Genomic DNA, 14143 nt, shown 5'->3' with positions numbered 1-14143 from the left:
ATTGAATGGTGTTATTAATTTACAAAAGTTTTTTGGAACAGATCTCAGCTTCAAAAAGCAATCCTATTGCAAGGGGGAGAAGAGAGATGGAAGAAGGAAAGCTTGCTTTCTTAGTAACTGAAAATTCTGAAATTTAGAGGAAATTATGTAAGATATGCAAAAATAAAGCTTTCAGTTCAATTCTTTTGGGGAAAGAAGTGAGCAAGAGGGTGTGTATGAATTGTAACAGAGGAGTTGCAGTGGGTCACAAGCTTTGTCTCAGATTTTCTCATCAGAGACTCTGAATTGGCAATTAGTTCGAACTCGATCGAACTGCTCGGAGCAGAGAGCATGGCAGAGAACAGTAACAAGAGATGGATAAGCGTTTTCTCAGTCAACACTGAAGCTTATAAGCACTTCTCAGAGACGATATGGCCGTTGTTCAAGAAGGGTCATGTAAAAACCATTCTTCTCTTCCTTCTCCTCTTCGTCTCCGCCTTTGTTGCTACTCGCTGGACCAATACCGTAAGTCTCTCTCTATCGCTCACTCTTTAACACTTTTCTTCTTCTTCTTCAGTGTCTCTCACTCTGTAAAAAGAACGAAATGAAAAGGGTAGTACTGTCCTGCCCTGATTTCTCCGGTAAGGATAGTCGCCGGCGGCATAATTATCCGCCTTTCCCGACCACACGAGTCAATCATTGATTTGTATTCAGGCTCTGAAGGAAATTTCCATTCACAACTTTTCAAGACAAAGACAAAACCAGTCAATCAATGATTTGTGATTCTAATTTCTGTCATGGAATGACAATTGTCTCAAATTCCACCGTCAGAAATCCATTAATCTAAGAATGAGAAGAAAAGTCTTCTTAACCCAATTAGTTAACCAGTAAGAACCGGAACTGGAAATTCTCTCCCGTGTAGCACAAACTATCATACTAAGATATCTGATCATGGTTTCATCATCTTTTTACAGTCAATTATGGATGTTTCGAAGCTTAGATCATTTCTGCCTTCCAACACCATTTCCAAGACCTTCAAACAGTCTAAAGAGAGACTTGAATTCCCCTTCAATTGCTCCGATGTGAAATTAACAAAAACCTGCCCTGCAACTTTATCGGCGAGATCAGGGACCCACCAGAATACCAACGGTTCAGGATCAAGATCAGGTGAGAAGTGCCCACATTATTTCAAGTGGATCCACGAGAATCTACGGCCATGGACGGAGAGAGGAGGGATAACAAAGGAGATGGTGGAAAGAGGAAGACCAACGGCTAATTTCAGGTTACTGATCGTGAACGGTACGGTGTATGTAGAACGATACAGCCCAGCATTTCAGACCAGAGATTTGTTCACTTGGTGGGGTATCCTTCAAATGATGAGGAGGTATCCGGGTAAGCTGCCGGACTTGGACTTGATGTTCGATTGTGATGATCAACCGGTCATCAGATCTGACCATTACAAGGGATTTTTTGCGTCGGCCCCACCACCTTTGTTTCGTTACTGTGCGGATGACTCGACACTGGAAATCATTTTCCCTGATTGGTCCTTCTGGGGCTGGTAAGTTGTATTTTCTTCTTTCTTCTTCGCACTAGACAAGGACCAAGTCATCTTCTTCTTTTATGGCTAACCCCACATGCACTGTGACCTTGTGACTTCTTGTGAGGGTGAAGACGTTAAGTAGGGGGATATGAATGGTAGGCAAATGAACAGGTCAAGTAATAGACACAAATACACAAACTGTCAAAGCAGTAGAGAGATTAAGAATTAGGAAAACAACCCTTTTAAACTTTTTGGGAGAGCAAAGGTTCCACACGCCTCTAGTGGGGGAATATTCTTTTTTTCTCCTCTGTAATTATAATTATGATGCGTAAAATAGTTTTATTAATAAGGGATCCATATGGTTATGAAGGAGAGAGAATTCCAAAAGATTAAGATGCTAGGGATTCTGATCCTCTACGTCTGGACGATCGAGCGGTCAACGTGTAGCCTCGCACAGGCAAGGGCGAAATAACTGCCTCACCCACTGCCCAAACACCCTACCCAGATAGGTCCAAACCCTGCCTATGTGAGGCCGAACGCCATCCACTTGGCTGCCGGACCATAAAGGATCCAAATTGGGTTGCTAGAGGACATAGCAAATGATACTTAATACTCTCCACGTGATTATAACTTCTTTTTTTTGGCAAATCACGTGATTAGAACTTCACACCTTCATTTAATTACCTTTGTCTTATTTCAAAAGCATTTGATGTAATTTTTTAATGGGGATAAATTGATCATTTCACATAATTGTTTAAATGATTTTCAAGTTTTCAAAATGCCTTTTTTAGCCCTGCATTGAATACTACTTAAATAACTTTGAAAATAAAATATGGGGGAAAAAATGTAAAATTACAAATCCATTACTCTAGGACAACCCCTTTTAAAATAAGAGTCAAAAGAAAATGGCACGGTAGATACATAGGACATTGATCTTATGGCAAAAGTTTCTCTAAGCCATTGTGTAGGGTACACTAGCACTTCTGTGTCTATCTCTCTCCTCTTTCTAATGAAATGATGTTGTAACCCTATGCCACTTCTTCAGAAAATCCTCTCCGTAATCTTATATAAGACCCTCAATGTTTCATTTCATGGCCTATGAGAATATGAATGCATCTTTCTTCCTTGTAGGAATAAGGATGGATTTAATAATCAAATCAGAATGATGGATTGGGTCGATTCGATTCCAGTTAATAGTGATTCCTATAATAAAGAGAACATGTTCTTTGCACCAAGGGGCAGGCTACACCCAGACACATGAGGGTTGGTGAAACTATTGCCCCACCCCACCACACCCCATCCAGAATCCAGACACATGGGGTTGGATAACAGAATCACTTGGTGAAGTTCTAAAAATAGAAGCAAAAAAAAAAAAAAAACACAATCAAACTTAGGCCGAGTTATTCATGATAGTATAAGTTGATGATGAGGAATATGATTGGGCCTGCTTTTACAGGCCAGAGGTGAATATAAAGCCATGGGAGCCACTGAAGAAGCAATTGAGAGAAGGCAACAATATAGTGAAATGGAACAAGAGGGAACCTTACGCTTACTGGAAAGGGAATCCCTATACTTCCCCAAACAGGCAAGACCTCATGAAATGCTCTCAAAATCACGACTGGAATGTTCGCGCCTATTCCCAGGTTCTCTTCTACTACTTTAAAATTGCTGCTTGTGATTAATTTATCTATTCTTCCTTTGTACTAAAATAGTCTAAGTATATCAATTTGCAGGATTGGGGGAAAGAATCTCGAGAAGGTTACAAGAACTCCGATTTAACAAAGCAATGCACCCATAGGTATAAGATTTACGTAGAAGGGAGAGGTTGGTCGGTTAGTGAAAAATATATTTTGGCCTGCAACTCAATGACCTTGGTAGTGAAGCCTCGATACTACGACTTCTTTTCCAGAAGTTTAATTCCATTGAAACACTACTGGCCGATTAAAGAACATCAAGACATGTGCAGATCTACTAAGTTCGCTGTGGATTGGGGAAACACACACCAAAAGGAGGTATATCAATTCAATTTTCTTACTATACTTTGCAGGAATTTATATATATGTATTTTCCATTAATGTATCATGTATGGAGGTTGAAATTGTTAGAATATCTTTGGGTTTTCATGAAATCCTAAACAAGTTCTATACAGTAAACTAGAACGCGATTGAATAAACAATATTTACTATGCACCTTGGTATGTTGGAGAAGACCTCATTCAACTTCTGCATGATAAACACGAACAAAACTTTGCTTCAGATCTTCCACAATCTTCTTGTCCTACTTGCAACTTGTAAGGGTATTTATGTAATATCCCTTCATATGTTCTAATATAATCCTACTTGTGTTAATGCCCAGGCTGTGAGGGGCAATCTAGTAATTAGTCCATCTGACCTAAACCCTAGTTTCCCTATATATACTAGCTGGAGGCAACAGTCTGGGTATTCCAAACTAGATACCCAGGGTGTAATGCTTTAAGCAACCTTGTGCTTAAACCCTAACCCTAACACAACTCTCAAATTCTTGGTGGAAAGAACAGAGAATAAGACCAAGAGACTGCAAAGACCCCAACATTTTTTTTATAATACAAAACCCTAATCCTTGTCCACCTCTACAATGGAAAAAACTAGTATACCTCCTATTAACCTTAAGGTGGTCTTAAACCGGGTTTTATGTCCATGAACCCATACCAATAGATTATGGTATAATTAATTAAGCTCAATTAAAAACTAATAGAAATTTCTCTTTTTTTGTAGGCACAAACAATTGGAAATGCAGGAAGCAAATTTGTACAAGAGGAACTGAAGATAGAAAACGTGTATGACTACATGTTTCATCTTCTTAATGAGTATGCAAAGTTGTTGAAATATAAACCAACCATACCTGAACATGCAGTGAAGTTTTGTTCAGAGGTAATGGCTTGCCCTGCATCTGGGTTAGTGAAGCAGTACATGATGGAGACAGTGGTGGAGGATCCTAGTGATACAGAGCCCTGTACAATGCCACCTCCTTTCGACCCCACAACTCTTAAAGCTTTTCTTAGTGAAAAGGAGAATTCCATGAAACAGGTTGAAACTTGGGAGCATCAAAATCAGAAGCATTAGAGTTTTTTTGAGTTTAGAGGTTCCATTTTCATGGCTACTTCTTTATACTATAAATTGGGGGGTGGGGTGGGGGGGACAGGGAAGGGTATAGGAATCTTTTTTTCTTTTTTTTTTTTGTAATAAGTGGTTCCAGTTAATATTTTTTATTTTATTTTTCTTACTCATAAAAATTAATGATAAAAATAAGGCATTTACAGGAATTTTGATGATTCTTGCACTGGACTCTACGTCTTTCTGAAGTAAAATTTCGTTTGTAAGGTACCATTAATGGTGGCAATGGGGATTAGGTATCATATAAAGGCCTGCTGAAGTAAAGAAGGGCTGAACCTCATAGCATAATTGACTAATAAATTGCCTTTTACGAGTGTCGGGGTTGAATAAACAACCACAAGGAAGAAATCAAGCAAACAATCACACATAATACAAGGACTTTAACGTGATTCAGCATGTATGTCTACGGTCATTAAAATCAAAGATTTTTCACTAAACCTAAAAAACTTTCTGTAACTTTGCCTCATAAAGTGATCTATTCTTTGATTGTGTAAAAATTTTAATCTCAACCCAATTACAAATATACAAGTTTAATAACAATTATGCGAAACCACAGAATGCAAAACATACCCTACCCAAAAAATTAGCTACTTTCGAACAATCAAAACTTCTCATAGGTACAGCATTGGGTTGAGCTATTGACTTCTTTGAAACCAATTCCCCGGTTCCCTGTCTAGCCCTGTTCCCCAATTCCTCTAATAGAAGATGACCCCACTCGGATAGAGAGTGTTAGGGCAGAGGTAAGGTGGTCATTCCAACCCCCAGTGTTAGAATTACTGAGGAATTGAAAGAGATAAAGATCCCACAAGCTAGTCTTATAGCCCGGTTAACACTGAAAAATGCAAACCTAAAATGAGGGGCCCTGTTAATAACTAGGGAGCCGTTCAATTAGGAAATTACTTTGCCGACATTTTGAATTGACTTTTTCCGAACTCTTTTAAATTCTACCAACCCAATTAAGTACCCCCTCCCCCCACCCCCCACCCCCACCCCCACCCCCAATAAAAACCTTATACTCTCTGTCTTTATTGTAAGTACTTGAGAGGGGGGCATCTACTCATCATCTAAGCAACTTCTCTTTGTGCTAGTTTACATTTGGTTGGTTTGTGACCATGGATTCAAGAATCTAAATCAGATTGGTTGAATCGATCGATTCGAATAGGAATTGACTGAGATCAATTCGGATTTTGGTCGAATCCTTTCCAAAATCTAGAGTTAAGACATGATATCATCTTGGTTCTAGTCAATTCTAGACCGACTTGTACGATACAATCTAGATCAGAAATGGCCGATCCAGACCCTGATTCCATTTTTAAATTCTTTGTTCTGACTTTAAATTCTAGTATCCCATTTTTTTCCATCGCAGGAAACACTTTTCTTTTTGGGAATTTCTGGTACTTTGGCTTCTTTTTTGCCCTTTCATAGGGAAAATTATCGCCCCCAATACTGGGGGCGCTACTATGTGCATTGTATGGCGCAGCAATACCCATGTGTGTACAATAGACCCCACCGTGCATACATGGCCGCTGCTGCGCCTCACGATGCACACGGCAGTGCCCCCAGTACTAGGACGATAAAGATCCCTTTTATAGCTGGGCTTTTGTTTTCCATAAGACTTGTGCCTACCATGGTTTTAGGAATCAGTATTAGATTGGTCAAATCGAATGATTCATATTAGTATCTGTAAAAGCCATTGATTCCTTATCGATCCATTACTGAGCCATTGTACGAATCAAAGGTCAAAGACTAATTAAATATCGATTTGTATTGGAAATCAAGGGTAACACTGTCCGATCCGAACCAATATGTGCAATAGGATTAGTACGAGATTGGTAACCACTACCAATAAACCGATTCCTAAAACATTGTATGATGCCAACAATCTTAATTTTTGCAATTGAATTAAAACCCACATCCTCCTTTTTTTTCATTTTTTTTTTAAATTATTTTTATTGAAAAAGAGAATACTATCTAGTCATGTGCGGTGCGCATTCCCATTGGCAAAACACAAGGTCGCATGAAAGGATTGTCAAGTCTTCAGGATTTTCCATCTTTCCATGGAAAACGGTGATCATTTTGTGTAACCCTATATCCATATTTGTTAAGGTGCCTATATGATCAAGGCATCCAAGGAAATAAAAAAACCTTGGCAAAAGAAAGGTGTCTTGACGTTTAAACGACACCTTGACAACTATACTTGTATTAGGCGTAGGGGTCATGTCCGGCTCACGATCAGGTAGTGTTGTTTCTCCCTTTTGTTTTAATTTTGGTAGAAAACCACAACAACCCGTCGTCGTGGACGTTCAAAGTTTCAACTATAAGACTCTCTAAGATTGCCAAGAGAAGGGTCCCTTGATGGAACCGAGTGAACATTATCTTTCCATTCACACACTTTTGAAGCTTTTTTTTTTTTTTTTTTTTGTATGGCTTGTAATGACCTAAAATGGATTGGTAAGGGCTGTTACATTACATTAGCCGTGGAAGGTGAACGTAACCGAGATGCTAAGCTCATCGTGCCTCTGACAAGATAAATTGTTTCATATAAACTTCTGGTTTCTTTCTATAGCCTCATCATCTAGAAGCTGAACTTAAATATGTTTTGAACTGGACCCGCTCGAGCCAATTGCTAGTTTTCCAATCACATACCTTGACCTTGACCTAGACCTAGCTAGGGAAGGAGGAGGAGATCGATCGAGTGTTAAAAGGCGTGACTAACCAACCAAACGGTCCAACAAACGAAGGAGGAGAATAGAAATTCTGATTGGATCAGAATAAATATCCACCTTTGTCTCCAACTTCAGAAAACAATAAAAACATCGATCGGTACCAGTTCAGTTCAATTTTTTTTTATTTATTTTAATTTCCTTTTTATGTTTTTTCTCTTTTCATCATATCTTATTATGATCAGTTCTTGTTTTCTGATAACATCAAGAAATTGATTGAATATGGGTCAGGGTAGAAGCGCAGTTCAATTCGACAGAACCACTCGGCAATTAATGAGAAGCTCAGTAGGGAATTGAAAGGAGTGCGTACACCAAATTTTCAGTTGAAGAGATCTTCAATTATTGCAGGTAGCAGACACGACAAGCTTCGACTACTTGGTGATTCCTGCTCTGGGAGTATAAATAGGCTTGGATGAACATCTACTATATATTACTCTTAAAAGAGAAAGTATGAGAGAAACCTGTAATACATGGAAGCTATTAGAGAAGGGACCTGCAAGGACCATTTTCATATTCTTCCTTCTATTTTTTGCTGGCTATATTTGTTCTCACTTCATCGATACTGTAAGTCTCTCTCTCTCTCTCTCTCTCTAATTACAAAATTCTTCTTCTTCTTCTTCGGAGTCTCTAGCTCTGAGGGTAGGCACCGCCGTGAAGGACGGGGTAGGGAGGAGGAGGGGCGGGGGTCCTGGTCTTCCTCTTGATTAGTATGCATAGACAACGAGGACCTGGCTCTCCTCCAGCCGTGGCGTGTAATTACCTAAAAGTCCAAAGAGACTTTTGGGTTCAAGGTTTTGCCTAAAAGTCCTGGGCATGAAGGTGGACATTTATTATTCTTCCACTTCAATTTTTGGGTTGTAAGTTTCAACTTCTATTTTAGGGTTGGTTAGGTTTATGATCCCTGTCCAGCCCAACCCTCTCATGGTCATCTAATCTATGGTTTTAATGCACGGTATTGGAACGGGTAATGATCAAACGCAAATTTTAGGTAGGCTGGGCCGGTTTTGATCGAGTTTAATTGGTCTTCCTCATTTTAGAATCTCGCATCGTGGTTGACCCGTTAAGTAATCAGTCCTTATAGGCTAGGTAGGATATTTATCCTTTCAAGTGCGGTGCATTGTCCAGTGCACCTCACTTGTGCATCCGACGGTGCACCTTTAAAGTTCATCATCTCAGTCTCATGGCCACTGTCGGATGCTCAAGTGTAGTGCATTGGGCAGTACACCACACTTAAGAAAATAAAATTTTGGTTAATGCATCGTACCATTTATTAACAGGCGGGCAGGCAGGCGATCTTTAATCGGGCTACCACTAATAAAGCTAAATGGATATCAGACGGGGTTTTAAACAGGCTAATGAGATATTTATCTCTAAATGGGCATTCAAAGTGTCAGGCTGAGTAAATGGGCTTTAAACATGTTGGGCTAGTAATCGGTCAGTCCCGATCAGGCAGCTGTTGGATAGCGTACCCTTGCACTATGAACGACGGAATGTTAGTTGTACCGGACTTGAACCCAACACGTTTAATAAACAGCCCGGGCCGGTTTTGGGTTTTTCGATCGGGCCTGGAATTGACATTGTCACCCCTAGTGACAGCCGAGAAACTGATACCAATCGAGTGAAATCAATCTTATGACAAGAAGAATTCCAATCGAATGCTTTTAACCTATAAGAACACAGAACGACAACAACCAAGTCTTGTACTATTGAATTTAAATTCTTACCAGAATTTCATTCCGGATTGTCGGATCTGGCCGTAATTTTAAGTCAATGTCTTAACTTTTTGTGTTTTTTTACAGTCCATCGGTGGAGCAACGCTGAAAGTTTTTCTAAACTCAAAGAAGCAAGAAATCAAACTCGATTGTTCCATTCTAAAACAAAATAAGAGCTGCCCAGCAATCTCTCCGGCGAAGTTTCAAACCACAGATGATCGAAACGGCTCTTGCCCAGACTATTTCCGATGGATCCATGAAGATTTACGGCCATGGAAGGCTACAGGAATCACAAGCGAGATGATAGAGAGAGCCAAGAGTAAAGCTGATTTCCGATTGGTGATATTGAATGGGAGGGTTTACATCGAGAAGTACAGAAAGCCTTTTCAAACGAGAGACGTTTTTACGTGGTGGGGGATACTGCAATTACTGAGGAAGTATCCGGGGAGGTTGCCGGACTTGGAATTGATGTTCAACTGCGGTGACAAGCCGGCGATCAGGTCAAGCGATTACCCACAGCAGCCAAACGCCGCCGTACCGCCACCGTTATTTCAGTACTGTGGGAATGGTTGGTCGTTGTCTATCGTTTTCCCGGACTGGTCCTTCTGGGGTTGGTAAATGATCGATCCATTCCTTCTTCTTCCACTTTTAACTTCAATTATTACTTTTGTGTCTTAATTCCTTCCACACTTCCACATTTCTACTTCCACTAAGCTCATCCCTCACTCCATTTCCCTTTAGTGGTCGATCCCTTTGAACAGGTGAACTCAACTAGCTAGCTAGCTAGTGATGTTAATCATCGCTCTGTTTGAAACCTTTAGGCCAAGTTGAGAAGAAAGTTAAGACATTTGAGAATATATACCAAACCAAAACCACTATGAGAAATGCGGGAACATTAAAGAGAGGCCAGGGTTCTCAGGTGGGCCGAGCACCAAAAGTTTTGGGCAGGCTGAGGGTATTTTTGACCATTTGTACTGTATTGAATATTGAAGTAAGGGGAAAAGTTCTCTGTGGGGTGGGGTGGGGTGGGGTGGGGTGGGGGGGGGGGGGGGGAAGAAATGTACCCCTCACACCATGCCCAGACCAGCCCCTCACACCATGCCCAGACCAGGAGGCGAAGTGACCTCTCCACCCCATGAAAGGCAGAAATCCTGCCTCCATGATGTCAACGCACGTACTCTCATTGACTCTCATGTGCATAGAAGCCTGCTCCCCATAGAGAATGCAGACCCAGTTCGCACAGCCATCCAAATATATGAGTGTGCATATTAACTATGCTGCCCCTATGAAATCAGAAATCCCATCCATATTGATGTCGCTGCCCATGCTCTCATTGCTCCCCTCCCACATTGGTGGACGAGCTATGCAACTAGACGATCTCTTGCCCCTCATATCATTTACATGGTCATCCTACTCCACACCATAGTAGTGGACGGGACAACAAACCTTTTTCTCTAAAAAAGGAATTATATCTAAAACTAAGGGTGCAAGTTTGGCCCGGAGAACCAAAGCTTGCCATGAGCCGTATAGGGCATGGGCAGGGCTGCACTTTTCAGCCCGTGAGTTGGGCTAGGATTGAGATTTCTAGGCTTGGGCTGGGTAGATTTTGGGCTGAAACTTTGGTTTGAGTTTGATCCAACCTGTATATATAAATATATAATAATATATTAGGGTGAGGGTTCCCTACATTGCCCGAGTGCAGTTTCAGGCGAATGAGGGACCCCTTTAGAATTTAACACTAGGAGGAGGGTCATTTATGACAGATCACTCCTCACATGAAGTGATATTTGAGGAGGGTGTGCAATTTCATTTCTTGAACTGGGATGTGGGCAACTTTTGCCCTAATATATATTATAATAATACAATTATACATACTTATGTCATACATTGTATGGTGAGAAAAATATAGAAGCTCTCAAGGTCAATAAGGGAAAATTAATGCAGCCCAACCACGGCCAATTATGGTCAGCCAGGCCCATTAATCAAAATCAATCAAGAATGGGCTGGGCAAAAATCCAGAATATAAGTTTGTGTTGGTGTTGGTGTCGGTGGTGGTGCAGGCCAGAGATTAACATAAAGCCATGGGAAGCATTGTCAAAGGAGTTGAGAGAAGCTAATAAGAAGAGTAGATGGATTGAAAGGGAACCTTATGCTTTTTGGAAAGGGAACCCTTCTACATCTCCGACCAGGCAAGACCTCATGAAATGCAATCCTACAGACCATCAGGATTGGAAAGTTCGTGCCTATGACCAGGTAATTAGGTGATAGCTTCCTTGTTAGATTTTTTGTTTACTTTTATTGATGATTAATGTGGCTATTATATATATAAATTGGCTGACTAATGCAGGATTGGAGAAGAGAGACTCAACAAGGTTTTAAACAATCAGATCTAGCCAAACAATGCACTAACAGGTGAAATTAAAATTTTTTTTTTTTTTTTTATAGCTTAATTTAATTGTTGTTAAATTTAATGTTTAATCACATTGATATATAATATTGGTTAACAGATATAAGATATACGTGGAAGGAAGAGGATGGTCAGTAAGCCAGAAATACATAATGGCTTGTGATTCCATGACATTGTTCGTGAAGCCTCAGTACTACGACTTCACCACAAGAAGCTTAATACCTATGTATCATTACTGGCCTATCAGAGGAGACGATTTGTGCAGACGTATCAAGTTCGCAGTCGACTGGGGAAACATTTACAAACAAGAGGTCATTCTCTCTCTCTCTCTCTCTCTCTCATCAGATCGGCTGTATAGGCTGATTCGTATTGGTATTGGTAGAGATCGATATCAATTCTTGACTGATATGATACCGATCCAGGAGTACTGACCAAGGATAAACTTATAAATAAAATCATTTTTTTTATTGAAATTTAGGGGTAATCAATATCGGTGAAGATCTTTACCCAAAAAAAAAAAAAGGGTCAAGATCGATACTGATCCTGATATCGATTACTAAATCCCTGCTCTCAACTCATGGACGAGTTTACTAGCCCCGCGCCCCCACTTCTATCTAGGCAAAAGCCACCAAGAATCTCTTCATCAATCATGATGTGACCCTGTGAAATTCTTCAAAGGCTAGTTTTATCATTAAACTCTCACTGTTGATTCTACATGGTCAAAATTACCCTTTCCGGCCTAGTCCGAATGTCATAGCTTAAGAGATTCTCTTTTCATCATGGGTGAAGGGAAACTTGGTCCATGACTCTATGTCTCTATGACTTACATAAGAAGACCTTCCTATATGGCCCACCTACTATTTGCCACGTAGACTGATGATATGGTAGTTCCAACCATTGGTTGGATAGTTATGTAGTCTGGTTTGGCATGCACCCTTTTGGTAGTCTACGTATATGTTAATGCATACATTGCACTTCTAGTAATCCAAAATTTTCAAAGCTTTATTTTGTCACTTGATCAATTCTATTTCAGTTAAAACTTGACATGCAAATAAAAAAAATTAAAATTGGATTACTTGTCAAGTGTCGAAAAAATATGCCCCCCATCAAACATGCTACATGTGCCACCTACTGTTATCTTATTTCAATTAAGGGAGAAGGTTCCCACGACTCCGATATGGGGGGAGGGAAACTTCCCATGCCACACCAACGGTCGCACAGATAAAGGTATCATTCAGATGGGCCCACATGATCTAGTTAGGAGAGGGGTGTCAATCGATTGGTTTGGTCCGGTTTCAATCGGGTTGAACTTGTTTCGGTCTTGTTTGAATCACTTTTTAATCATGTTGCTTTAACTGTTTCTTATCGGGCTGTTACCAGTTTGGTTTCGTTTTTTCATATATATGCATTAAAAAAAAACTGAAAAATAATGGGGTCTTTTATCAACTTTTTTCGATTTTTATCGGTGTTGATTTGGACTTTATATCGGTTTTGGTTTTTTCCGGTTTCATAAAACCCCCCAATAGAAACCTATCCAATAAGGGTTCGGTTTGGTCGGAGCTGAAATTATAACTCCTGGTAAGAAAGAAAAACAATAAGAAAAACCCCATATGAGAGGGTGATAGTACAATGGATATTAATCGTCTCAAGTGCGGTGCACTGCCCAGTGCACAACACTTGAGAGGATACAAATCCATCACTCTCCTTGTGTGGTACACCGTCCAATGTGCCACGTAGGTGCAATGCATTGCACTTGAGAGGGTAAAAATCCCTCATCCTCTTTAGAAATTATAAACTCCCCTTTTCCCCTTTCCTTTCCTTATTTTTAATTTTTGGGTGCTATAATAATCTTCCTTTTGACTTGAGTTAGCAGGCACAAGGCATAGGAAGGGCGGCTAGCAATTTCATAGAGGAGGAGCTAAAGATGGATTATGTGTATGACTATATGTTTAATTTACTGAATGAATATTCTAAGCTCTTGAAATATAAACCTACTATACCTAAAGGTGCCATTGAATTTTGCTCGGAGACAATGGCTTGCCCTGCAAATGGGTTGGTGAAGAAGTTCATGATGGATTCCATGGTTAAGTTTCCTGCACTTACAAGCCCATGCACCATTCCACCTCCCTTTGATCCTCATGCTCTTCAAGCTTTTCTTAAAGAAAAGGAGGAAACATTAAAGCAGGTTGAGGCAATGGAGAAGAAATCTTAGATCGAGGCTCTCTCCACCTTCAAAGATCATCATCATTGTCTCTTTTTTTTTGTAAATTTTTAATTTTTACTCACAAATTTCTTTTATTAAAAATAAATGGTGTAAAGGTCCTCTATTAGAATAACAATTAATAATGAGGGGAAGCTCTAAATGATAACTTTTTGAATCCTAATGTGCCATTTGAAATAATAAGAAGGGCATGGTCTAGATTAATCACATGTCATACAATAAATCATTTCCTTTTGTATTTCTAGTTATGCAATTGTTTTTTATTTCAAATGTGATGACGAATCTTCAAAACTTTGTAGTTGCACATGGTCAACTCTAATTGAATATAAAATTAATTGTAATCAGGTATCATGAGATATACTTATATACAAAATGAACGTGGACCCTAATTGATCAGCCTCCTAATGAA

The 14143-nt window shown here is 39.8% G+C and overlaps 2 protein-coding genes across 2 annotated transcripts; both read left to right on the top strand.

Annotated features, from left to right (window-relative positions):
• The first annotated feature begins 223 nt into the window (after window positions 1-223).
• Window positions 224-4651, top strand: LOC122670293 (O-glucosyltransferase rumi homolog). Its single transcript, XM_043867153.1, has 5 exons — window positions 224-504; window positions 954-1537; window positions 2976-3162; window positions 3253-3531; window positions 4273-4651. The coding sequence occupies exons 1-5, from the start codon at window positions 331-333 to the stop codon at window positions 4618-4620; spliced, it is 1572 nt and encodes a 523-aa protein (XP_043723088.1). The 5' UTR covers window positions 224-330; the 3' UTR covers window positions 4621-4651.
• A 3158-nt stretch (window positions 4652-7809) lies between these two features.
• On the top strand, window positions 7810-13764 carry LOC122670309 (O-glucosyltransferase rumi homolog). The gene is made up of 6 exons (XM_043867154.1): window positions 7810-7958; window positions 9194-9720; window positions 11167-11359; window positions 11454-11518; window positions 11614-11824; window positions 13387-13764. The coding sequence occupies exons 1-6, from the start codon at window positions 7845-7847 to the stop codon at window positions 13723-13725; spliced, it is 1449 nt and encodes a 482-aa protein (XP_043723089.1). The 5' UTR covers window positions 7810-7844; the 3' UTR covers window positions 13726-13764.
• The last annotated feature ends 379 nt before the right edge of the window (window positions 13765-14143 follow it).

This window comes from Telopea speciosissima, chromosome 1 (genome assembly GCF_018873765.1).
Source record: "Telopea speciosissima isolate NSW1024214 ecotype Mountain lineage chromosome 1, Tspe_v1, whole genome shotgun sequence".
Lineage (NCBI taxonomy): Eukaryota > Viridiplantae > Streptophyta > Magnoliopsida > Proteales > Proteaceae > Telopea > Telopea speciosissima.
Note: the sequence above shows the minus strand (reverse complement) of the source record. Positions and strands in the feature narration are given on the sequence as shown.

Bases quoted from the DNA above. Each gene is read 5' to 3' on its own strand.
- LOC122670293 (XM_043867153.1), top strand. From the start codon at position 331: ATGGCAGAGAACAGTAACAAGAGATGGATAAGCGTTTTCTCAGTCAAC. The intron at 3,163-3,252 runs GTTCTCTTCTAC...ATCAATTTGCAG, and splicing joins ATGTTCGCGCCTATTCCCAG to GATTGGGGGAAAGAATCTCG. The intron at 3,532-4,272 runs GTATATCAATTC...CTTTTTTTGTAG, and splicing joins GAAACACACACCAAAAGGAG to GCACAAACAATTGGAAATGC.
- LOC122670309 (XM_043867154.1), top strand. From the start codon at position 7,845: ATGAGAGAAACCTGTAATACATGGAAGCTATTAGAGAAGGGACCTGCA. The intron at 7,959-9,193 runs GTAAGTCTCTCT...GTTTTTTTACAG, and splicing joins GTTCTCACTTCATCGATACT to TCCATCGGTGGAGCAACGCT. The intron at 11,519-11,613 runs GTGAAATTAAAA...ATTGGTTAACAG, and splicing joins GCCAAACAATGCACTAACAG to ATATAAGATATACGTGGAAG.